The following is a 24,157-nucleotide window of genomic DNA, read 5'->3' on the forward strand; positions in this document are numbered from 1 at the left end:
TCACTCACACTCTGAAACGTAGATCTGCTTCATCCAAATCTCGTCTCCTGATCTCGTTCAGTCTGAAACACTAGATCAGCTTAATTACAATCCATTACAGCCTGTGCAGTAGTCAGCTCCTGGATTTTATATCACATGTCTTAAGTATATTCCATATAAAAGTTATGTTCTAGGGAGCCAGTGGGCAGCATAGCAATGCCAAGTCACTAGGCAAGGGGTGCTGGTATAGGACTGGCTGTTGAAAGTACGAGCAGAGAACCCATGCACTAGAACAGGAATAGGTAGACCTCAGGGGGTCCATGGACTGGCACAGATGTGTCAATAAAGAAAACACAGAGACAGCAGAGGTGAGAGGGGCCATATTCCTTCTTCCGTACTATAGAGACCCAGCCTTCAGAGAATGCTGATGTCAGGGAAATGAGTGCCTTCCGAGGCAAGCCATTCGTCCTGCAGGGGAGTTTCAGCAGGGAGCAGGGCAAATTCTAATGCCAGTTCCTGTTGTGTTTTTTATAGCCTGCCTTTCTTCAGGGCAGGTAGGGTTTTCTGGCTCCAGGACTTGTCTGATTGACATCTTCCTAGGTGACTGTATGGTTCTTCAATATGAATAGAGCCCTCCTGAGGGTGTGAATATTACTTGCTCCAAGAACTACATATATAAAACACACACATTTAATTCTGATGCACTCCAGCTATCACTCAGCAGAGTACAATCCGCATGGGTTGTATTTAGGTACCAATTCTACAGATCACTTACACCCTTCAGTGGGAATACTCTCATGCTTTAAAGTTAAACATATGCTTACGTGCTTTGCTGAATTAGGGCCTTATTTTTGAGACCATAATAATGTATGCTTCATTGTCTCAGGCTAAAGCTTTATCTGGCCATCTCAACTGCATCCTAAAAATCTCCAAGCACCTCTGTTGAGTGTGTGCAAAACAGATGCACTGGCAAATTTTACAGTGCAGAACATGTGACCTTTATATTTTTCATAAAGCATCCCTTTCTTTAACAGAGAATCCTGTTTTTATACTAAGTTGCCATGTGCGTTCTTCTCCCACACCTTTGTAAAATCTGATTTCTGTTTCCAGCCATCTTCATCAGAAAACCACATGGCCCCCTCCTCCGACCCACAGCAAGAGTGATGAGCCACAGCCCTCGAGCCCAACTAAGGAACTGCCTGAGAAGACTACATAAATCTCCTGAGATGCACTCCTATGCATAACCGTGTATATTCATAACACAGATGCTCTGCTGGGAGACAGACAGGATGCAGAATGGATGGTTCAGTTTCCAGGCAGAGCAGAAAATCCATGTTTTCTGCTGAGACACTGATTCTTCTGACTAGCCACCTAAGACTTAAGCAGCAAACCCACCCGCATGGCTACCTCTGAATTATTATACAAGGCTGTTCTCTCTTGGTTCTTCAGCTTTATAAACAGGAAAGTTATCGCTGAGGGGATGTGAATGCATGGACCCCACAGGCAGGCAGCCTTTAGAGCTGGCATTCCATACAGTAAGAGGAGCATGGACTAACCAGAGAAGGACACACGGGTCCTGAAAGGATTTCTTTTGGGATTTCATATGGGAAAAACCAAAGTAAACTTAAAAACAACAAGGAGTCCGGTGGCACCTTAAAGAGAGCTTTATTTGGGCATAAGCTTTTGTGGGTAAAAAACCACTTCTTCAGATGCTTAGTGGACTGTAGTGAATCCAACATACTCTGTAGTGTCTATAGCTGTCTTGGGATATATATCATGTGTTTTTTGTAAAGCTTATCCCAGCTGCAATGCTTGAAGTGGAAAGAAGAAACCCGGAGGTAGCTGACAGTGTCAATAATGTCGTACCCGTAAACTATGCTGAGCACAGAAAGGACACCATGGAACATGTTTCAGTAAAGGTGTGGTGTAACATTTGGAAACTAGACCCACGTGGTTCGAGGTTTTATGTGGTTAGTAATGAAAATGGTAGAGATCTGAGATGAAAGCACAGTCTGGCAAATAAAATGAAAACACTGCTTAGAGGGTGTTTGATTTCTGAGCTGGTGAGGTTTGGAGTTGGTCGGTTTGAGTCTCTAGGATGAGTTTAACCTGCTTGGGCCAGCTGCTTCTTAACCTCAGTTTTTCCCTTCTGTATTACAGATATTGGCAACTAATAACAAGTTGAACTGAGATCACATTATAAATGGGCATGTTCTTGTCTTTTTCCCAGGAACTTTTAAGCATAGCTTCAAATTTCCTCTTTGGGACTTAAAACCACACAGGTCCCACACATTGTAAAAGGAAGGCCCGTGCATAATAATAATACCCTATTGTGACAGGTTTGGTCACAGAGACCCCTTAGGACTGTCACCTGATGTGCTGAAACTACCTCTGAGCCCATTTTCCCTGCCAGCTTGGGAATCCAGATCCTGTCTTGTTGAGCCAGACACGCTACTCCGCTCCAACACAGACCTAGGGTCTGAACCACCTTCCCAAAGCTGCAGGCTTTAACTGAAAACCACTCAGCAGGTACTCCTATCTCCAGCACCCAGACACCTAGCTCCCAATGGGCTCCAAACCCCAAATAAATCCGTTTTACTCTGTATAAAGCTTATAAATGGTAAACTCATAAATTGTCCGCCCTCTATAACACTGATGAGAGATATGCACAGCTGTTTGTTTCCCCCAGGTATTAATCACTTACTCTGGGTTCATTAATAAACAAAAGTGATTGTATTAAGTATAAAAGTAGGACTTAAGTGATTTCAAGTAATAACACACAGAACAAAGTAAGTTACCAAGCAAAATAAAACAACACACACAAGTCTAAGCCTAATACATTTAAGAAACTGAATACAGGTAAATCTAACCCTCTGATGTCTGTGAAAAAAAGCTTATTAGAACAAGACTCCTTCCAAGTCTGGGCCCAATCCTTTCCCCCTGGTACAGTCCTTGTTCTAGCTCAGGTGGTAACTAGGGGACTTCTCATGACTGGCCACCTTTGTTCTGTTCCACTCTCATTTATAGCTTTGGCCCAAGGCGGGAATCCTTTGTCTCTCTGGGTTCCTATCCCTCCTTCTAAATGGAAAAGCACCAGATTTAAGATGGATTCCAGCATCAGGTGACATGGTCACATGTCACTGTAAGACCTCATTCTTCATTACCCACAGTCTGGCCTCCATGTCCACAAGAAGGATTGCAGGTAAATAAACCACCTACAGCCAATTGTCCTAGTCAATGGGTGCCATCAAGATTCTAAACCACCATTAATGGCCCACACTTTGCATGATTACAATAGGACCTCAGTTATATTTCATATTCCTAGTTTCAGATACAAGAATGATACATTCATACAATTAGGTTGAACACACAGTAGATTATAAGCTTTGTAATGATACCTTACAAGAGACCTTTTGCATAAAGTATATTCCAGTTACATCATATCCACACTTATAAACATTTTTATAAAAATATGGAGTGCACCCTCACACCTGTATTCACTTATTTATATGTGACTTTTTGTCCAAAAAGTTCCTAAAGCACTTTACAAACAATATACATACAAAAATCACGTCACCACTAAAATACAGCCAGCTCTGGGGTAGAGGACAGCAGCCAAGTAAACAACCAGCATGCTGTAACAGATGGGGGACTTTTGGCTAAATGACCTACTAGGTCCTTTCAATCTCCAATACCTGGGATGCTCTCCCCATGGTAAGGTGACTTTCATTTTAATGAGAATGAAAGAAGATAAGAATTGTACAAATATATTACACTGCATGATGGTCTGTGCAAAGAAAACATGGCAAAGCAAAGTGTTGCATTGAAAGCATTGTATGACTTAACCAAATAAGTGGAGAGGGAAGGAAACAGACACTAATCCAGTACAATTAATTTCCTCTACCCAATATCCATGAAAATGTAAGACTATAGCTACAGCTAGAGTGACCAGACAGCAAATGTGAAAAATCAGGACAGGGGGTGGAGGGTAATAGGACCCTATATAAGAAAAAGACCCAAAAATCAGGACTGTCCCTATAAAATCGGGACATCTGGTCACCCTAGTTACAGCCCTCTGCCCACCCACTTTCTACAAGAAGAGCCTTTCAGATTTTAGCCTCTGAACACTCTAGAGGATTCTATACTCTCAGCAATCTATTTGGGAAAAGAAATCCCCCCGGTTCCTGTACCCACACAGTCAGGACCGTTTCAGGAAGACTTTTACATGCTTTTCAGAAGAGTCCCATTTTTTAGCCTGACCCCATTGTTTTCTGACTGTCTCATCACACAAGTCATGTCCATTTTAAGATTGCTTTAAGGACAGTCTCCTATTAATAGCCTTGTTACTAGCCACTACCCTTTCAGAGAAACATTGAAAGCTAAGATCTGAGGAGAATAATGCTGCCAGACTTGATGTAGATTTTTGCTAGGATAACAAAATTGTTGTTGTGCCTTACTGTTATGCATATGCTATTAGGTTAGAGGCAGAAAGCAGAGCAGAAACACCAACATCTTCCCACAGTAACCCGGAGACAAAATGGGAAAGTCAAAAAGAAACAAATAGCAGGTGCACAGAAGCCAGTTGAAAAGGCACCTAACTGAAATGCATCTTATTTAGACAGGGCCTGTTCTAGTGCTCCCATAAAGCGCCTAATTCTGCCTTCAGTTGCAATTGGTATGACACTATTGTAGAATTCGCTGTAAAACTTAGCACTGTAGTATCTAAAAGATCTCTTGGTGTCAATGGCTGTTATGACCATGTAACTGGGGTCCCAAAATGCGCTAATGGAAATAAGGAGCAGCATTTACAATAAAGATGAGGAAGCATTGGACTACAACCTGCAGTTAAAACTAGTGAAAAATAACAAAGGTTATGGGACGATATGGGCTAGAGGGGAGCCCATATCGTCCCATTAAAGTTATTAAAACATAATCCTAGATTGCATTCCGTGCACTGCAACCACAAACTTGCAATCACACATTGAAACAAAATGAAAATGGTTGGAGTTTGGCCTGGAAGGCTGTGGGTTTGAATCTCACTGGTTTGGTGTTCCTTACTCACTAGATCTGAGCATTTTTGCTTAAGCGTGACAGTTCTTGCTGCTTATTTGTTTTTGTTTTGTTTTTCCTAATGAATAAAACAAAAAAGATATGAGCAAAAATATTTAACAGCTACAAAAGAGGCTGCACAGCCAGGTACCAATGGTAAAACCTTGAAGGATCAATAGTGATGCAGACATGTGCAGTAAAGAATCACTGATGCAATATTTTGTGATGGGATAGATAAGGCCGTTGTATGAGGGATAATTTGGGAGAGTAGTTGGTGGGGACTCGAGATCTGGATTCTCTTCCCAGCTGTGGTACTGACTGTCTTTTACTTTGGATAACTCACTTCATCCCTTTGTGCCTCAGTTTCTACATCTGTCAAATGGGGATAATTATACTGACCTACATCACTGAGGTGTTGTGAAGCTACATCATCAGTGTTTGCGAAGCACAGTAAGTGGGTTTGTGAGTCTAGTATGAGAGTCTTTCTAGAAAGGGGCATCATAATAATAATAATTTTATTTTATTTCTCTATAGAAATCCCCCCCAGAATGAATCATGTCAGGCACATTCCTAGTCGGGAAAGCTTTTGCTTATCCCTAAGCCCAGTGAAACTGATTGCTGCCTTTTTGTTAAATGAAGCTAGATTAAAAATTGGAAAGTTTATCAGCTGAGAACCATTTCTCATCCCCAAGCTAAATGTCCCTGAAAAATGCTTTGGAGCCAGCTGGCATTTCTGAGCCTCCTGATGCTGGTTGATGTGCTGAAAAGTGCCCCGCCATTGAGGGACACCAGGTGCATAGAAGACCAATAATGGAGAATGGAAACTCACTTCCAACCTGCTTTAAATACAGCTTTAACAACCAGGTGAACTTTGCAGTTTAATATTTAAAGAGGCTCTTTAATGTTTAAACAAGACTGATTTTCTCTGGATCATCATTAAGCACATGTGAAAGGAGGATGGAAAAGGGTTTAGTGTGACAATACGGAGGGGGTTGTCCACAGAGTGCTATTTTTCTGTAGTAGAGGGACCTTCCTTCTACACTGGATTCTGAAATATAAAGTCTAACCAAAAACTTCCAGGAAAAATTATAGAATTTCCCTCCTGCTGCTGCTGCTCTCTGGATACATCCTTGATGCTCCCTGTTTCCCTGGATATTCCCAGAGGAGTTTGTTGGGGAAAGGCCCTGTGGTGCCACAGTCTGAAAGGGCAGACACTGAGCAATGCGTCTACACTCAGAGTTGAGGAAGCCTTGGCAGAGTTCCAATCCAGCAGTGAGTCTTGGGTGCTCTTGGTTGTGGTCACTGCCAGTCAACTTTCCTCAACAAACCCCTCCGGTGTCTTCTGCAACAACCTCCCACTATAGCCTCCCTCCTTATTCCCAATGCAAGGTCACAAGCTCCAGTACTCACAGCTCCATGCAGCTCTGGGTAACAGTGATACTGGGTCCGGCTCCAGTTTGTGTTTCTTGGGTGATTCCTCCCTGGCACAGTGCTCCTCCTGTCCTGGGGCATCGCTGGTCTGCTGCTCTGTACCTCCCAGGCTTTGGGCTGGTTCTCTGCTACTTCCCTTTGTGAGGGCCTGCTTCCTGTAGGTCCTTATGGCTGGAGTTCCAGACACACACACCTGGTCACTCTCCCTCTCTCCACTCCCCTGGTACAACCTGCACTTCCTCATCCTAGAACAATCGGCACTCCCTCTGCCTCAGGACAATGTTTGAATGGGGCTGTGCTCTCTAAACCCCAAGGGGGTTACATTTATTTCTCAACGAATACAGTATATACATTGTAATAAGAACTAGGCCTGTGTATGTGGTCATACATGTTGTTAATTACAGTACATTCACTCCTCAGCCTTACTAGCAGGTGCAGCACTGGGCCACAGTAGCCCAAACATAATACTGGAGGGAGTGGAGCTGTTAGGCTGGGCTGTAGGTTGCAGCAGGACTTCATGTGTGTGTGTGTGGGGGGGGGCAGCTCTTTGGTAGAACTTGAGGCAGGGTGGGGGGCTGGGTGGTGCAAAGGGGGTCAGGGTAGCTGATGGTGCTCTAGGTGGTACCATGGCTAGGGTTGCAGGTTAGTTACAGGGGGACAAAAGTCAGTGTGATTTTTCTATTGGCTTGCGATGCTTTGTCCAGACTGATTTTCTCAAATAGTGGTTGGTGGGCATGAGCCCCATGCAGGGGGTGGGAGATGGCAGGGAGCTGAAGAGCGAGCCTGCCCCCCAGCTCTGGGAGGAGGGCAGCTTCTGGGGGTGGAAGTTGGCGAGCAAGCCTGTGCTGCACTTACCCTGCAGCACAGCTCCTCTCCCACGGGGCTGGGCCCAGCATCCTGCTCCTGGCATGACGAGCAGGTGTGGAGAGCTGCAGTGCTGCACTGCTACTCAGAACGGCCTTCCCCCAACCCTACCCTCACGACCAGAGCTGCAGGACCCCTGCTGCTTGATGTGGCTGCAAGGTGAGCTTGCTCTCCAGCCCCTACTCACCCCACCAGCCTCACTGGGCCGGAATAGGGTTGTGGAGCTGGCATGGAGGATGCTCTTGGGGGAGGAAGGGGGCAGTGCCCCTCTGCAGGGCTGGCAGGAGGAAGCTTTTTAATAAAAAGCAGGGAGCAGTCATGGTACACCTACTACCCCCGCTTCTGCTGCCCTCAGGGTCACTGTGCAGTCTCTTAACGATACCTGGAGCTGAGAGGGGCAGTGGGCGTAGCTCTGTGTCGTGGGCGGGGCTGTGCGGCACAGAGGGCGGGGCACTGTGTAGTGGGCGGGGCTGTGCGGCACAGAGGGCGGGGCTATGAAGTGGGCGGGGCTGTGCGGCACAGAGGGCGGGGCTATGAAGTGGGCCGGCTCTGCAGTGGGCGGGGCCGTTTGACACAGTAGGCGGGGCACTGTGTAGTGGGCGGGGCTATGCGGCACAGTGGGCGGGGCGCTGGCGGCGCGGCGATTGAAGGGCCGCTGGATGCCGGGGACCGGGAGAACAGCCGCGGCAGCCGAAGGCCGGGCCGCTGCCTCCGCCATGGATCCGGTCCGGCTGTTCCGCGACGCGGTGTGAGGGTGAGTGGGGCCGGCTCCCAGCCCCTGCCGCCCCCCTCCCCGGCTCAGCTCCATGCCGCTGGCAGCCCCCGGCCCGACCCGGCTCCCTCGCAGCCTCAGGGTTTCCCTCCCCACCACGCTCCCTGTGCGGGCGGCTCACCTCCTCCGTCCCCGCCTTTCTGCTTTGCGATCCCGGGCCAGTCCCGGCTCTGCTGCATCCCGCGGGGACAGAGCCCCGGCCGGTTCCCTCCGCTTGGCTATGTCTCCCCTGGCAGGTGGTGCGCCCCAGGCGGCCGCCGCCGCAGGGCCAGGGCCATAAGCTGGGGAGTCGCCCCCGAGCTCCCTGTGGCCGCTGCAGGGCGGGGAGCTGTCCCGGGCGCCAGACTGGGCTGCTGGCCCTAGCCCCCGCTTGCTGTCGCTCACCGCCTCCCCCAGCCGGAGAAGGACCCTTCCGCCGCACCCCTGTCGTGGGGATCATGTCCGCTCCAGCCCCCTCTTCCTCTTGCTCTGTGTAACTCCAGGGCCAGCCTTCCTTGCTGCTCCGAGCTTTGCGCAGCAGCCGGGAATTGATTTGACCCTGGACAATTTCGCTGCTGCCCACAGGGCTCTAAACAGCCCCTGTAACACTGGAGAGACCAGGTGAGTGAGGGAATAATGTATTGGACCAACTTCTGTTGGTGAGCGAGACAAGCTTTGGAGCCACACACAGCTCTTCCTCAGGTGAGTTACCCGAGAGCAGCAGCTAGGTAAGCAGGAGCTCTGGCATTGGCGCTACCTGTCTGCAGCCTCAGGAAGACAGCACTTCTGTGGGTCCCATCCAGCAGCTTTTCTTTGCAGCCATAAAGTCTGGAAACTTACTCCCTGCCCCTCCAGTGGTGAGCCCTCCCGCAGCTCTGCTGATGCTTCTCAACCTGGCCTGCAGCCCCCTATATTAATCCTGTCTTGGGCTCCCACATAACTCCCTAATGTCCCTGAATGCTGACCTATATCACCTTTTCTCCTCTACTTCTCCAGTGTGGGACCCCAGGAAGCCTTCCCAATGCACTTACATCCTGAACTGTTCTAATACCTGCTGATCCAGCGTATCCCACACCCTTTGGTAGTTCCAGACTCGTAACAATGGATAGGGGTAAACTGCTGTATGACGTGGAAGAAGTTAATAATGGTCTGTTCTCACTTGAACCAATCGGGATTTGATTTCTGCCCATTAGATGCTGAAGGCTACTCTAGAATAGCTTAGAAGAAAATGCCCATTGCATCAACTGCAAGTTGGCAGCCCTAAGGCAGGACTCTGTCAGTGGTGCTGAACAGGTATATCTGGCGCTCTCTGATAGAACACCAGAGGCTTGCATGTACTAGGGCTCCACTGGTGCAACTGAACAAGCAGCAGCATGGGTGGGATTTTTTTTTCTCTAAAGTTGCCTGGTGCAGGCACTATGTCTGTGGGTAGGAGAGTGGGCATGTGCTGATGAGTACAACTCAGGGAAGGGACTAGTGGGTGGAATGAAGGAGACATGAAAAAATGTCAGTTTTGCTGATGAGAGAAGTTGGAGAAGATCTTAGTTAGGAGCCTCAGGGGAGCAGAGAGAAGAGTAAAGCTGTTGGAGTGGTGATGAGTAACTGACAAGCCTGAAAACTCCTCTATCTTGCAGTAAATCACTTTACACTATAAAATTCATTTAGGGAAAAAAAAGACTAAGTACTTACTCACCTTCTATTTCTGGTTCCCATATCTAACTTCTCTTGCCTTCTGATTTTTTTTTTTAAAAAGCTTGAAAACAACTCTTTCCCCTTAGCAGTCTTATCCTTTCAAAGTGTCTTCCCTTTTGTCTGGCCTTGAAATGAACACGGAGCTAACATTGGCATGTCTGCCGCAGCCTCATCACGGATATCATTAAACTCTTTTTTTTATATAGCTTCTTATTCTATGCTCATCACCATGGTATTGGAGTAATAATCTTCCAGTAGTGTATTAAGCAACATGATGAACGCCTTTCTTGTGTAGTTTGTTTTTCTGCTCCTCAGTCCAGGTGCAAATTGTGTGTTTATTCAGAGGTGTGTTTTGGTATGGTTTCTTTGTTGGTGTTAGGGTTTTATTGTTTTGTTTTTATGTACATGTTACACTGTGTTTTATATCGGAGAAGGCAATACTGAAGAAGTGTGCCTTCCATTTAAATGTAATATGGAATTCAGTGGATGGAATGCTCAGCTCTGGTTTTGTGTGGGTCTTACTAAATGATCTTTTAAATAATATTTTTAAACAAAAGACTTTCAGAAGAGCTGGTTGTCCACAGCTCCATTTGATGTCACTGAGAACTGTGGGTTGCTGAAAACGAGGCCCCAAATATTTCTAACTTGAAAGGCTGGCCCCTGCGAGTTACTATAAAAGTACTGATATACTTGGCTCAGCTCCTGGGTGCACCTTGGGTTAAACCAGGCCTGGCTGTTCTCTGGGTCGGCATACTGGTAGTTTGGGTTCCCTTAGCACTCTGGTAACACACATTGCATCCATGACTTGCGCAGCAATAAGAACGTCTGCTTATATCATGAAACCGTTTGAAGACGATACGATGGTGAGCCTTGCTCAAAGCTCCAATTTAGCCGCTTCTCCACTGGTGCTGTGCCTTTGTGAGCAGGAGGTGCCTGCATAACAGTCCCAGTGGTGTAGTAGATCTTCTTAGTGCTTCAGTCGCTGTGTATATAGCCTGTCAGTTCCACTCTGTGAACTCCACTACACCAGGGCCAAGTTTGTTTGAAGCCACTTAGCTGTACAAATAGCACTGCACACACCATGGCACTCAGTTATATGCTGTTTGGCCAGTGATCAATTCATCTGCTAGCATGTCTAGCGCTTTTCCCTAGAAGCCTGCTGCCAGCTGGCCTGAGGCTGACATGCAGGTGCTGGTGGCCATCTGGGGAGATGAGCTCCGGGAGAGGCTGAACTCTGTAAGGAGCACTGTGCTGTGTAACTGGAGGTCCAGGCAACTAGCAGAGATGGGCTTTAATCAGAACATCAAGCGGTGCTGTGAAAAGATTAAATATTGGAACCAGAGTTCCTTCCAATAAAGCCCGGGACAACAAAAGTAGGTTCAGCTCTGCATGTAAAATGTATCTGTTCTCTAAGCTGGACTGAATTGTTGGACCTTCCATGCAGCCTCCTATGCTACTAGGTAGCATGGAGGTTACTAGCAATGCAGTATGTGAATGCCACCTTTTGAACCAGGTGCCCAAGAGGAATGAGGAGCTGGCATGGGAGATGCCAGCCTGAGAGATTCCCAACATGTTGCTAGGATCTCTCTGGGAAATCCCAGGATCCAGACGCACTGTGGAAATGGCATTCAAGCCAGGTTGGCGGGAGAAGAAACCTGGGTATGTGGAGCCTTCTGTGCCAAGTATGTAGCTTTGCATTGTATTAGGTCTCAACAGGGGCTTATCTTGAGACTCGTATGGAATTTTTTTCTCTAGGTTGTCATTAACATGATGACTCCTCTACTGATAAGAGGACTGTTAAAACTTCACAGGTAGCTGGAAGTGTTTGCTTCTCCCTTGTTCTGCTAGTCTCCACCATGCCTCCTTCCTTTCTACCACTCCACTTTTGTAGCATAATTTTATTGCATCCCTTGGTATTCCAATGAATAGATGAAATATTGCTAGGTTAATAACCCTGTCACTTATTTTTCATTGCAATGGCCATATTGCTCAATAGGCGTAGAGGCAGGTGGACAGGATCCAGAGTGGTGGAATGGTTGGTGGATATGAGATCCAGAAAAAGAGAGAATCTGGAAAGTCCTATTGTTTGTCATTGAGAGATGGAAAAGGGACTCTGGTCAAATGCTTTGGTTGTGAGGATGAGGTTCACTTCTGGAGGACAGAACAGCTTTAGGCAAGACATTCTAGAATCTCCAGAGATTTCCAGAAGGCGAGGAAGGAGAGACATGAGAACAGATGGTTCCAGTGAGAGAACTTAAGAGGTCAAGAAAACATTACTGCACAGTTGATCCAGCAACTGGCTCCTGCCAATACAAATGTGCTAACCAGGACAGCACTATTGTTGCTCTTCCCCCTACTCTCCAGTCGTTTCTCAGGCATTCCCCACTTTCACATGAATGGGGCAAGGAAAATGAACCCCAAACATGCACTTCTTTCTGTAGAATACAATGGTTTTAGTTACTGTAAATGCTAGTCTGGTTTGATACTGTAGCTGGTCATTGTGTGTAATGCAGTAGATTCCAGAAAAAGTCAGACAAGTCATACTCTTTAATATCGATTGCTCAACAGTTTTTTTTTTTTGTCATCGACAATGTCCCTCCAACTCTAAGCCAAATCGCTGCTAAACAATGAGAAATAACTGCGGGAAACCTTTCAATGTGTACTCCTACTCCCCAAAGCACTCTTGAGATCCCATCCAGAAGTAAGTGCTGCAGTGGAGTGTTAAGTGATTTGGGAGCACAAGTCCCATTGACTTTTTAGTTGCACTTGTGCTCTTACGTTATTATAGTTCCTGTATGGAAACACAGGATGGGAATTTCACATCTGGCTACGCGTCATAAAATCTTTTTGCCTGTACAAAGATAAAGGAAAAAGCCGTCATGGGAATAATAAAAATTGTAAGCTAGATGTTGGCATTTTATTTAGAATCAGACCTACAGGCTCTTTTCCCCAGTTCCCCCATCTGTACAGCAAAGGGTGCAGAATAGTTCTAATTTGAACAGCATGCTGTCTGCAGGCTGGGCTAGTCAGTAACAGCCCCAGGTGCAATAACTTGCCTTTCGGTGCACAGGTTGCTGCTTGCCCTACTGCTTACTCACTTCCCTGCTCATGAAGGACCCCCCTTTTCTTTTACTTGTTCAGATTGCAGCAGGCAGATGGTATTGCTACATTAGTTACTAAACTGTTATGGGTTAGGACATCTCCAGCTTCACTCCACCACCCGTGTTGTCCCCTACAGAATCTGTAGCGGATTCATCACTATCTAAGGTTTGTGTAATCTGAGAATGACTTCATGAGCCATGGTAAAAGTGGGTAGACAGGCTCACCTAGAACCACTGTAGAGATGGAGGCTTTGTTAATATTCCTCAGTGGGAATATAGTCCCTTTCCCTCAAAGTCACCAATTTCTGAAAAAAAAAAAAATTGGCCATGGACACGTCACTGGGCCATTCTCTACACAGCTGGGCCCTTGCCCAGGTGATCCATTTAAGGCTTGCACCGCTACTGAGTAGTATCCATTGATTAATGTATTCCTGGAGACTGGCCAAGAGTAGGCACATGGGTTCCATCAATAGCTCCTGCACAGTTTTGGAAATCCGCTGCTGAAAAGTTCTTCAATGATCTCTGCTATACTGGTCATCTCAGTAACAATCCCATACATACAAGAACATACAAAGGCATTATGTAGTGTTCCTGCATACCTACCTTCATGGTGACATCTGCCACCACGGATTTCTGAACCCTAAACTGGGCCAATTGACCAGTAACTAGGCAGGTCAGGTTTCAGAGTAGCAGCCGTGTTAGTCTGTATCTGCAAAAAGAACAGGAGTACTTGTGGCACCTTAGAGACTAACCAATTTATTTGAGCATAAGCTTTCGTGGGCTACAGCCCACTTCATCGGATGCATGTAGTAGAAAATACAGTAGCTGGTCAGGTTTCTATAGGAGGATCTTATGGTGTTTTCCATGCGGAACAGTGCTGTCATCTGGGTAGTTCAGGGGCTGCAGTGGCTGTACTGTCTGACCACAGAAGGTTGGACAAGTCTCCTTCTGTCTGAAGTTCTGCAGCCATTGCTGCTTGTCCCAGGTCTGAAGAACAACTCTAGCCCACTAGTTCGTGGCCATGGTCTGTGCCTACTCTCTAAGCTTTATCCAGTGAACATAGTGCTAAGTGCTGTCCAGAGAGGGGAAGTTGTATGCATGATGCAGCATGAAATTCCTCAACTGCTAGTCTCTGTCTCAGGTACATTCCACTGCTATCTTTGATGTCTCATGAGTCCTGTCTAGAAGCTTCAGCAGAAGCCATTCTGGCTGTGTGAAAGGTGGGCATTCATCCTGAATTCCTAAAGCTTTTCTGAAAATGGAAATTGTGCAAGCACCTTTTCCCTGGGAATGATGGGAACTTTCCACGGCATTTTGAGTTTGATATTTTCTCCCACAGCCCTCCTTGACTCTTAGGCCTTTCTCAAGCCACTGCTACAGGGAATTTGGCTGGGAATTGTGGAATAGGCACCCGGGGGGGGGTAGTAACTTTGTAACAGTGTGGTACAGCGCAAGTACGGGCAAAACAAAACTGTACCTAAAACAGCATGGCTACTGTTATGCTGCCTAGTTGGACCTCATGCTGGTGCCATTCTGCTGGTCAGTTAGCAATGGCTCATTTCTCTAGCATGGACACAGATTAAGACTGACTGATCTTTTCTGGGATGCTGCTTTCTCATTGCAGGACTTTTTGCCCCCTCTGTAGAGAGAGGGCGTGGATTTCATATACGGGAGCTAGGTCAGCGAGTGCTAACCAGATCACGGCTAAATACCTTTTGGCTGCTAGGATTCTTCCACTATGTTAGCACTTACCCAGAAAGTCCCTGCACAGGCCAGGTATCACAGTTACATAATCAAATTACAGCCTTATGTTACAAGGTGCCCTGTACTCCTTTTGGCTCGGGTACCTGTTACATGATATCAGCCTAGCTTTCTGGGTGCTCATTTGCCCTCGCCCTGTTTGCTTTCTGCTGGTATCGGGTGCCCTGGTGATGGAGTCTCTCCACACTGTTGGGCTTGCCTCTATTCAATTTCAATGCTGATGCTGTTTCTCTAAGATCCATTGGGCCCTGAACCTGTTGTATGGACCTAAAGAGTTAAGTGTCTCTCTCTGGCTGAATGTGAGACTCTCCTACTACGAGCCATCCCCAAACTTCATTCAGGTACTCAAACTTTTTAAAGTGTCTGAACTGTGATAGGCTGTTCTCTTTGCAAATGCCCCCTAGCCCCTCCTAATATTGAGATGCTTAGACCTTCCCCTGTGAGAGGGTAAAGTGGCTTAGAGCCTTTTAGCTCCGTTTCACCTCCAATCCTTGGCTTAAAGCAGGGATTAGTTGTTCTGTGTCCTAGCCGTTGAGTTCAGTGCTGAGCAACCGTCCTTTCAGTGTCTGCTCAGCACTGGAATTTGAGGAGGGTAGGAGCAGCATGGATTCTCAGCCCCAGAGCCTGTCTTCTGTGTTCCTAGCCTTCTCAGACACTTGGTATTAATAGCAGGGGAAGGACTTGCAGAAAGCTATATAACAAGCTTTTTCTAAGTGTGTATGTATTCTCTTAGGATGCTGGTTACTGCCGTGTGTTTGAGGGTTAAAACCCCAGTGAAGGAGGCAGCAGAGGAATTCTAATGGGATCAGTGAGAGGTGGCTTGGATAAAGGAAGTGCTGAGGTCTGTACTGTTTGTAACCGAGGCAGTTGTTTTCCTTCATTCCACTGTAAGCAGTTGCCGTTGTCACTTGTCAGTGGGTTGCGATTCCTAGTTAAGTGGTGGGTAGGTTTTGTAAGCACTCTGCCTCCTTTGGCTTTCTTAATCAGGTGGGTTAAGAGGTATTTTAAATCCCACGTGCCAGACAAGGAGATGCAGGTTTAACTGTTCCAACACTGTGGATTTGTGTGGTGGTATGAGACATCGAGTGGAAGACACAAGTTAGAATTCAGGCTTGGTGAGCCGCCTAAGGGTCTCGTTCCCCCAGGTATGGTCTAGCAGCTCTTTGACTTAGAAATCTGTCTCATGCTCTGAACTTGTGCTGCTGTTGTAAGCTGCATTTAAGCTCTAAGTGGGATTCACAGCAATGGTGTTGAGAAGCAGAAACGTGTACTACTTATATGCAAGACTGTGTGGCCTAGTGGGTACAGTATTACACTGGGACAAGGGAGACCTGGGTTCTATTCCTGACTGTGCTGCTGGCCTGCTGGGTGACCCTGAGGCAAATCACTTCATCCCTCTATGTGCCTTAGTATCATTATCCCCATTTTACAGATAGGGAAACTATCTTCCTTTTGCACAGCACCTTAAGGTCTAGTGATGAAAAGTACAAAATATATGATGATGCTTATTAGAGTTGAAGTGTTCAATGTAAAAATCTAAAAGCCACTATTCCCTTCCCATTGCAGGTGTGCGGTTAAAAATGGTGCAGAAGTACCAGTCCCCTGTTCGAGTCTACAAATATCCCTTTGAGCTCGTCATGGCGGTGAGTGATGTTGCACTTCTACCTCTCCTCCTACAGCTGAACTCTCGACTGCAACCTCTGGCATCGTCAGGTGGTGGGAGGTGTTGGGGCTCCAGTGTGAGATCATGGGTTATTTCGAGCAGGGTCCACGAGCTGTACATGGCCCACTAAAGCATCTCGTAAAGCCTGCTTCAGTGCAATATACTAATGGCCGATTCGTTAGTGTGTTGTCATGTTTACAACTCCCTAAATAAACAATACAGTACATAGGTTGTTTCTATATAAATACATATGAAACAAGCTGAACTTAAAATGTAAATCAGTATGGTTGACTTTAAGTCTTATTAAGATATGTAGAATCTGCTTGGCCCACACAAGGGTGTGCCTAGGTTTATATGGCCCTCCTGTGCAATGAGGTTGGGCACCACTGATTTTAGAGGAACTTTCTTTAGGGTGAGTTCAGGGCACAGACTTCTTCCTTCCATTGCAATCTTCTACATGCACTGCCGTACTCCAGAAATAATCAAAATCTGCCTCAGTCTAAGTATTCTTTTACTCTAGTAAAATTAGTTTATTTCTTTCCCATGGGCATGAGAACAGTGTCGGAAGAAGAGGGAAAAAAACATGCCATCTGTGCTGGTTAATTTTTTTTTTATCCTGTTTGCTTCACTGAAGGGGAGTGTGCGCATGGGTCCCTGAGCAGCCATCTGTAAGATAGATCTGCATCCTTCATGGCTGATTCATAAAGCCAGTGGGACTGTTGTTGGTAAAGGCGATCAGTGCCTGTGAAAGAGCAAGCAGCCAGCTGTGCTTGGTTAGGCCCTTGTTTAAGGAACCATCTTTGGATATTCCCAGCCTCCCCAAATACCATTTTGCTTAGAAACTGCCATGGTGAGGGAATATTATTAATAAAGTGGCGATGAGCCGATTCCATAGGTTTCTCTGATCCTTCTCAATCTGATGTGTGATCTGTGTATGGGACCGGGACTATGTAGATAAGTGTGATTAGAGCTGGTTAAAAAGTGGAGGGTAGAGGGAAGGAATCTCTTCAAACAAAATTTCCCATTTTTTTTTCCTTTGAAATTTTGATAAAATGTCTAGTTCAAAAAAGGCCGATCAACCTTATGTGATGCCATCCCCATCATGGTGGATAAAGGTAAGGGCTCTGGTTCTATAGCTGGGTGGTTTCTGCTACTCCTCCTAATGTGATATTTCTGACTCAGCTACCGATCTCTAAGGAGTGAGCTGAATGGCCCTTGGGTGGGCTTGGGCCTTGCTCTGAGAGACTTCAGAGGGAAACACTGGGCAGCTAGTCATTCAGCCCAGAAGCCCACATAGGGGTTCATCTTGTCACATCTTGTTCAGTGGCTGCGTAGCTGCTCGGGAAGACTGAGCCTTTTTGGGTCGGAACCTCCCCAGTATGTTCCATGTGCCCTTACTACTGAACTAGGACTCTAGCTTTTCCTAGTGGCTGACACAGATGGTGAATAAGCGGGGGGGACATTTAGATGAATGGGTTGAAGTGTGTTCATGGATGGAGGATGTATGCACCATTCTCTAGAATGGTTTGCAGCCTTGGATTCCTACTGGCCCTATTGCTACTTCTGGATTCCTGCATGACAGTAGTGGCCCCAGGTGCCTTTCCTAATGTGCAGCTGGTATATTACTATACAACTGGTCTGGGACCTGGTTATCCAAACCAGCCTCTCATCCTGCCTCTTGTCACAGCAGTTAAGACTGGCTGGCAGGCTCTTGCAGTTGGCTCCTAAATTTTGAATGCACCATTACAGTGGTGGTGCTTTCTAAACTGAGAGAAATCAGGTCCCCTGGAGGCTCCTTCACAACCAGTCTAGTGTGAAAGGCAAAGCGTAAGGCCCGCTTTTGTTCGGTGTTGGTTGGACTGATTCTTTTCATTCACTTTATGTCCTTGCTAACTTGTGAAGCAAACTGTCAGGGCCGTGTGTGCTATGGAAATTGGTAAAACATATCCCAGGCTAACGAAGCATGTTGCTTGCTGTGGTAGGAGCTTTCTGTGTCTTCCCTCCGTGCTGACGCTGTGCAGCTCCTGTTAAAACAACGCAGCAATGTTCATTACAAAGAGATGTGCAAACAGCACTAACATGCCAGATGTGCATGTGCTTCTCAGCACCATGACCGTCTATCTTAGCAGGATTGCCCGGATGCCAGATGCTAGTCAATAGATTGCCTGCTAATATAAGGACGCTTGCCTCTAGACAAATCCTTTGTAAGCTTGTTAGCAGAACTCCTGGAGGCTTGATGGGTTTAGTTCTGAGTGGTTTAGTTCTGTTTGCTTTTGGTTTCAGGATGCTTTCTACTTGACAGAACTGCTAGCTCCCTGGGGTTTGAAGACTTTGAGAATGAAAAGTGACATTTAGTCCTTTATATGTCTAATTAACTAAGCTTTTCATCTCTGCAAAGGTATTAGGTGCATTTTACAGATGGGAAAACTGAGGCACAGAGATGAAGTTACTTGTCCAAGGTCACGTGGCCCATGTGAGGCCTTTACTCTGTGTGGCCTTGTCTACCACAGAGAGTCTGTGGCAGAGCCAGGAGTGAAATCCAGATCTCCTGAGGCCCAGCGTCCTCACCCCGCCAGGCATAACGTGCTGTTAGTGTGACGGCTGAAGTCACAAAGATTCTAGAGATGCTGATGTTTGAATCTAGTGACAGCGGATCAGTCACGGTGCAGTCTCAATTATCTTATTAGACGGATTTAAACGGAATGTTCCATTAGCGTGGGAGGCAGTGAGCATTTTGCACAGATGCAGAGTGCTAAACTGTCACTGGGTGGCACTTACTCATGGAGAGTGGGAGTAAAATGAAACAAGCTTGCTCTTCAGCAAACGACTTTGCCATCACTTATGCTCATACTCGTGTGTCACCATAAGCCAGGCAGTCTCATCCTCTTCGGTATTGGGATGCCCCAAAATGCTCTGGGCATGTTTTCTGGAGTGCAGTGATTCAATACAGTGGTTCATGGGATGGAAGGATGATCTTGTGCTTGAGGCACTGGACTTGGAAGCAGGGGACCTGAGTTCAACTCTTAGTTCCATGATAGATCCCCTATGTGATCTTGGGCTTCGCATCTCTTTGCATCAGTTCCCCCATTTGTAAAATGGGAATAATACTACTACCTGTCTATTCAGGCTGTGAGTGTTGTGGGGTAGGGAGTGTATGGACCACACTCAGCACAATGGGGCCCCAATCCCAGCAGTGCCTAAAGGACTCAACCAGAGTAAATAATAATAATGGGATGTGTCTGGCTTTGATTTGTAATTCCTCAGCGCCCATGTGTATTCTATTGTGAGGCTTGGATTTTAAATAGCTTTCTATAAGTTTCAGGTCACATTTAAGGAAGGTACATATTGGGGTGTAAACAGATTGACTGACTGTTTCTTTAAAATCTTCTGTATTATGCCTTCCCTGATCACTACCACGGTTGTTGAAAGGTATGTACAGTCCTCTATCTGACCCAAAAGCTCATTTGTATTGTGCCAGGTGCTGCACAGATGCATAGTAAGACAGTCTTAAGAGCTTACAATCTAACTTGATAAGATAAAGGGTGGTAGAAAACATTATAACATGCAAATGTGGTGGTGACTAGCAAATGTCCTATGTGTTTTATGGGTTTGTTTGCAATAGAATGATGGGTTCAGTGCATCTATTCATAGGATCCATGGATCGATCCATCAATCCCATATGGATACAACAACGGCTCATATTATCTATATGACAAGACGTGCAGACAGGAAGGGTATCTAGGTCAACTGCAGTCCAGTGTTTTATAAAGTTTATGGTATTGATACATCCCAGTATAAAGATTGAGGAGTCCCTAACTAGTTAAAAGTGCAAGTCTAGATTTATATCCCTGATTGGCGGAATCAGAATTTTAAGGGAAAGGTACGTTACACACACTTCTGCTTCTGCAGCCTCCATTTTCAAGCTTGGATCCTGTTAGCAGGAGAGTATTCCCGCTGCAGCAAGGAGAGCAATCTCTCTGTCTGAGTAGCTGGAATCTCGTCTAAAGCAGCTAGAATGCTGCAGCAGATGGGAGAGGTCTGTACAGAGCAGCTGAAGAGATTGGATGGAGCTCTGAGTGCAGCATCTCCATAACTGAGGAAGTGCCAGAGAGGCACTTGCCTGCAGGTGCATGTTACCCAATCTGCCCTTGAACGTTCTGCGACCGACACACGACGGCACTTGGCAGCGAGCAGCCTGCCTGCCCGCTGCTCCGAGGTTCCTTAGGAGCTGGCGTGACCTAGACAGTGACGCACTTCTCAGAGTGCATCTGACCTGGCATTTCTGGCTGACACTAGCCCGGAGTAGCTGAGATGAGCAAGAGGCGGAAAAAAGGGTTTCAAAATAACCGTCCCTGTACATTGACGGGAGCTGAGCAACTCATACATGGCTCATGAAATTGCCTAGTATAGATCAGTGCAGTACTTACAAAATGGGTGTTACTGTGGGAAACCAAGTCTCATTTTAATGGAATAATTAAAACTCTCTAGGAAATTGCCCTCTGAGTGCAGACTAATGGTCTTTTTACCTGGATACCTGTGTCCAACAATGGTCCATATCAAATATTTCACAGGAAGATGTCTCCTCTCTTCCGCTCTCCAGCCTGCCCTGTTAGTTCCTGGATTATTCTTAATGTGACTGGGAGAAGCTAATGGGTCTCGAAATACTTTTCGGAGCCCACAAAAGTCCCGCTGTTTTATGACATGCTTCAGTGTGACCTGATGGTTTGAGGCCACAGGACCATGTTGAGCTGAGGCGGTACGAACAGTACGACATCCTCATGCCCAAGTTACTCTCATTGGACAGATACCAAAAATGACAGCCCTGGTTAGACACGCTGTCTTAGCTGCCTTCGCTTGTCCAGTTTCTATGCCCCTCCATTATTAAGGAGAGTGAGCAGCATCAGTCTGAACAGACCGCCTCTGATGCATTCCTCTCTAGCTGGTGGTGTCGGACGGTTCCCACGTACTGAATATGAAGTGCTTGATAAATGCTCTTTGCTGAGAGCAGCTATTTGATTCATCCAGGGCTCTGAAACAGCTGCTGGTTGCATTTGTTTACTCTGGACTTTAATATGTATGTTTTTGGGACTATCAAAAACATCTTTCCCTTAACTGCCTTCTGTTGTTGGTGCTTAGTATGTGGTGCTGAGGCAGTGTTGGGGCTGAGACTTCTGTTGGCTTTGAAGTATTCCACTTGAATAGTTGGGAGGGACTGACCCCAGAATTACATGAATTCTAGGGCAGATCCACCCAAAAGGAATGTAAGTTTCCTTTCACCGAAGGAGTTCATACAGTGTCTCTCAAGCCCTAGACTCTTTCTTCAGTCTGTCCTCTCTTTCTTGCTTGCAGACACATCACCATGTGTTGTGATGATATGAGCTCAAGCTGAGCAGGGTCATTGGATGTCAGCACCTGGATGGGCGAGCTCTAAGGGTCACCACAGGGGGGTGTTGTACTTTTATCAGTACTGAATCAATGCCCTGGCATGGCGTTAGGGGCCACTGTGCTGTTGGAGATGTCCTTATTATTTGTATTCCTGTAGCGCCTAAAAACCTGCCTGGGCCCCACTGTACTAGATACATTGTGTGTAAAGAGAAGATGGTCCCTGCCCTGAAGAACTCAATTGACAAAGTAAAATTGAGGACCCTGGGCACTTGTGGGTATTAAATATTTCAGGCAGGACACTCTTACCAAGAGTGTAAGTCTGTTAACCACAGTTTCTTGGCCAAATTCCAATCTGGGTTATGTCCTGCCTACCTGAATTCCCACTGCAGCTTCTCGAAATGACTTGTTGAAACTGTCCTGTCTCGCACAAGGGTGCGATGCATGTGTACTTCCCTGCATTTTATTTGTAATAACTTGGATCAAACTTTTCACTGGTCTGTATGTGTCCAATGGTACATCTGGCCTGCTCTGCTCCTCTCCCCAAGAGCCCTGCTGCCCCTGGGTGCTTTGCTTCACTACCTTCCTTCTCCAAGGTACCAGACTTTTCCCCAAAGTAGGACATGGGAAATTTGTCCAACTAGCAATCATTCCTCAGTAGGGCATGGCTTCTGGCCCCACTACTGAAGGGCCATTTGCAGAGTCCAACATATCCTGGTGGTTGATCATGTCTTGACCTATGTAATGCTTCCTGGGGATACCCAGGGTTGGGAGGCACTCACTACCACCCACCCTTAGTGTGAGGAAGCCTTGTCTGTGCCTGGCATTCAGCTTCCCCATTCCACCAGCCAGGTGCAACACACACACTCCCCTCTAGGTTAGCAACAGGCACATTCAAGCCCTCTGAGCCTCTCCCTGGAGTGTCTAGCCCCTGGGCACTTGTGGTATGCAGTTTTGCTGCTCCCAAAGGAGTGGTACACCCCAGCATACCAGGTCCATCTCAGATCACTGCTCTGCTTAACTCGCAGGACTTATATCTGTCTATAGTGAAATCCAGTATTAGTTTAACAAAACACAGAGATTCAAGTAGCAGCTGGCTGGCTGCAACCCTTCTCTCATGAGATCTGCGCACTGTCAGTTTGCCTCCTTGGTGAAGGATTCTGTGTATCTCTATTCACTCCAGGATATGCCAGCCCAGCCCTTTGTCTTTATTCATACACAGAATAGCCCCTGCAGTTTTTTACCCTGTTGATTTTTTTTTTTTGAAGTCTATGTTTGAAGCCTGGCTCAGTATGCAAATAGACAGGGAGATGGGTATCAGCTACCTCCTCCTGCCTGAAGGGAACATCTCCAAGCTATGTCACCTGCTGGGGACCTGCCTTAATGCCAAGACATTGAGAGCATCATTTTCTCCTCTTAACTCCTTCAATATTATCCGTACGTACATTTCACAATGGTTATGATGAGCAGTGGGCTACTGGCTCTCGGTGGAGACCTCTCATGCTGCTCTTTGAACTGTTATGCAGATATACAACACAGAGGATCCCTGTACAACCTTAGGTGCTGCACCCCCTGTGTCCTCTGCCTGTTGGCATCAAGGGGACCTTCGGTAGGTTTGTATTTAGATAGCAAATGAAGGCGAATATTGTAGCAGAATAGCCTGACTGGAATGGTGTTTCCTGTTGGATGGAAGATGGGGCAGGTCGGTGATTTCCAGGATTAGTGGCATCCAGCTACAGTGCATGTCATGGTCCTGGAAGGTCTGCTGTGTTGCCCAGTTGTGGAGGCATTGTAATAACCAGCTGGTGTTAACTGAATCGTTCCTTTCACTGAGTCTGAAGGAATGAGGCAGATCATTGGCTCCTGCCCAGAAGGCGCTAACACTAGATCAGTGTTTATAGCTCTGGAGTCCAGTGGATCTCTTACTTCTGCTCCAGCCCAGAGACTGCCAGTATTTTCTCAGTCACAGAAGGTTGTCATGTATCTCCATCACTGCTTTGCATGTTTTTTTTGGAGGGTTTTTTCCCCTGGTGGAGTCCTGACTCCTCTGCACCTTCCCTCCACCCCCAACCCCACCCATGTTTTCTCTTGTGTTACCCTTGGGTAGACAAGAGACAGGGTTCTCGTATGGTGAATATCATGAAGATTCTTTATTCCATCTCCTGGACACACATATGGCCCTTGTTGGTCTCCCAGACTAACTCATAGAGCCTGAGCTGCCATGTGTCACCACACAGGGTCTCCCTAAGTGCCGGCCTGGCTTAAGCAGACACAGAAAGGACTGCTGGCGAAAGTCCACTCTCTTCGAGCCTTGGATGGTGGCTGACACAACATCTGAACCATAGAGTTAGAAGGGACCGCAAGGGTCATCTTGTTTAACGTCCTGCCAAGATGCAGAATTTGTTGTGGCTAAACCATCCAAGAGAGATGACTGTCCAGCCTCTTTTTGAAAACCTCCAGTGAAGGAGCTTCCACCACCTCCCT

The 24,157-nt window shown here is 46.6% G+C and overlaps 2 protein-coding genes and 1 long non-coding RNA gene across 11 annotated transcripts in view; 2 read left to right on the forward strand and 1 right to left on the reverse strand.

The window, feature by feature from the left end:
- LOC120373048 (syntaxin-binding protein 4-like) overlaps positions 1-2,421 on the forward strand; it is an 83,769-nt gene extending 81,348 nt beyond the window's left edge. The window contains exon 22 of the mRNA XM_039490884.1: positions 1,090-2,421. Coding sequence (XP_039346818.1) covers positions 1,090-1,195 — 106 coding nt within the window. The 3' untranslated portion in view covers positions 1,196-2,421. The remainder of the gene's footprint in view (positions 1-1,089) is intronic.
- The window catches only part of LOC120373051, a 28,642-nt gene extending 20,867 nt beyond the window's left edge, over positions 1-7,775 (reverse strand). The window contains exons 1-2 of the long non-coding RNA XR_005585347.1: positions 7,706-7,775; positions 6,439-6,630 (exon numbers count right to left, since the gene is read on the reverse strand). This is a non-coding gene — a long non-coding RNA (uncharacterized LOC120373051). The remainder of the gene's footprint in view (positions 1-6,438; positions 6,631-7,705) is intronic.
- Positions 7,776-7,941: 166 nt separating this feature from the next.
- Positions 7,942-24,157, forward strand: part of SEC14L5 (SEC14 like lipid binding 5) — a 59,396-nt gene continuing 43,180 nt past the window's right edge. For 5 of the 9 annotated variants that reach the window (XR_005585345.1, XR_005585343.1, XR_005585344.1 and 2 more), the window contains exons 1-2: positions 7,942-8,077; positions 16,195-16,271. Coding sequence is in view for 5 of the 9 variants with exons in the window: in XM_039490888.1 (XP_039346822.1) it covers positions 16,209-16,271 (63 nt within the window). In the remaining 4 variants the exon portion in view is untranslated. Of the gene's footprint in view, positions 8,078-8,577; positions 8,696-9,325; positions 9,368-15,361; positions 15,470-16,194; positions 16,272-24,157 lie in introns of those variants that run through there. The other 4 variants (XM_039490885.1, XM_039490886.1, XM_039490890.1 and 1 more) reach the window with 4 other exon arrangements.

This window comes from Mauremys reevesii, linkage group 10 (genome assembly GCF_016161935.1).
Source record: "Mauremys reevesii isolate NIE-2019 linkage group 10, ASM1616193v1, whole genome shotgun sequence".
NCBI lineage: Eukaryota > Metazoa > Chordata > Testudines > Geoemydidae > Mauremys > Mauremys reevesii.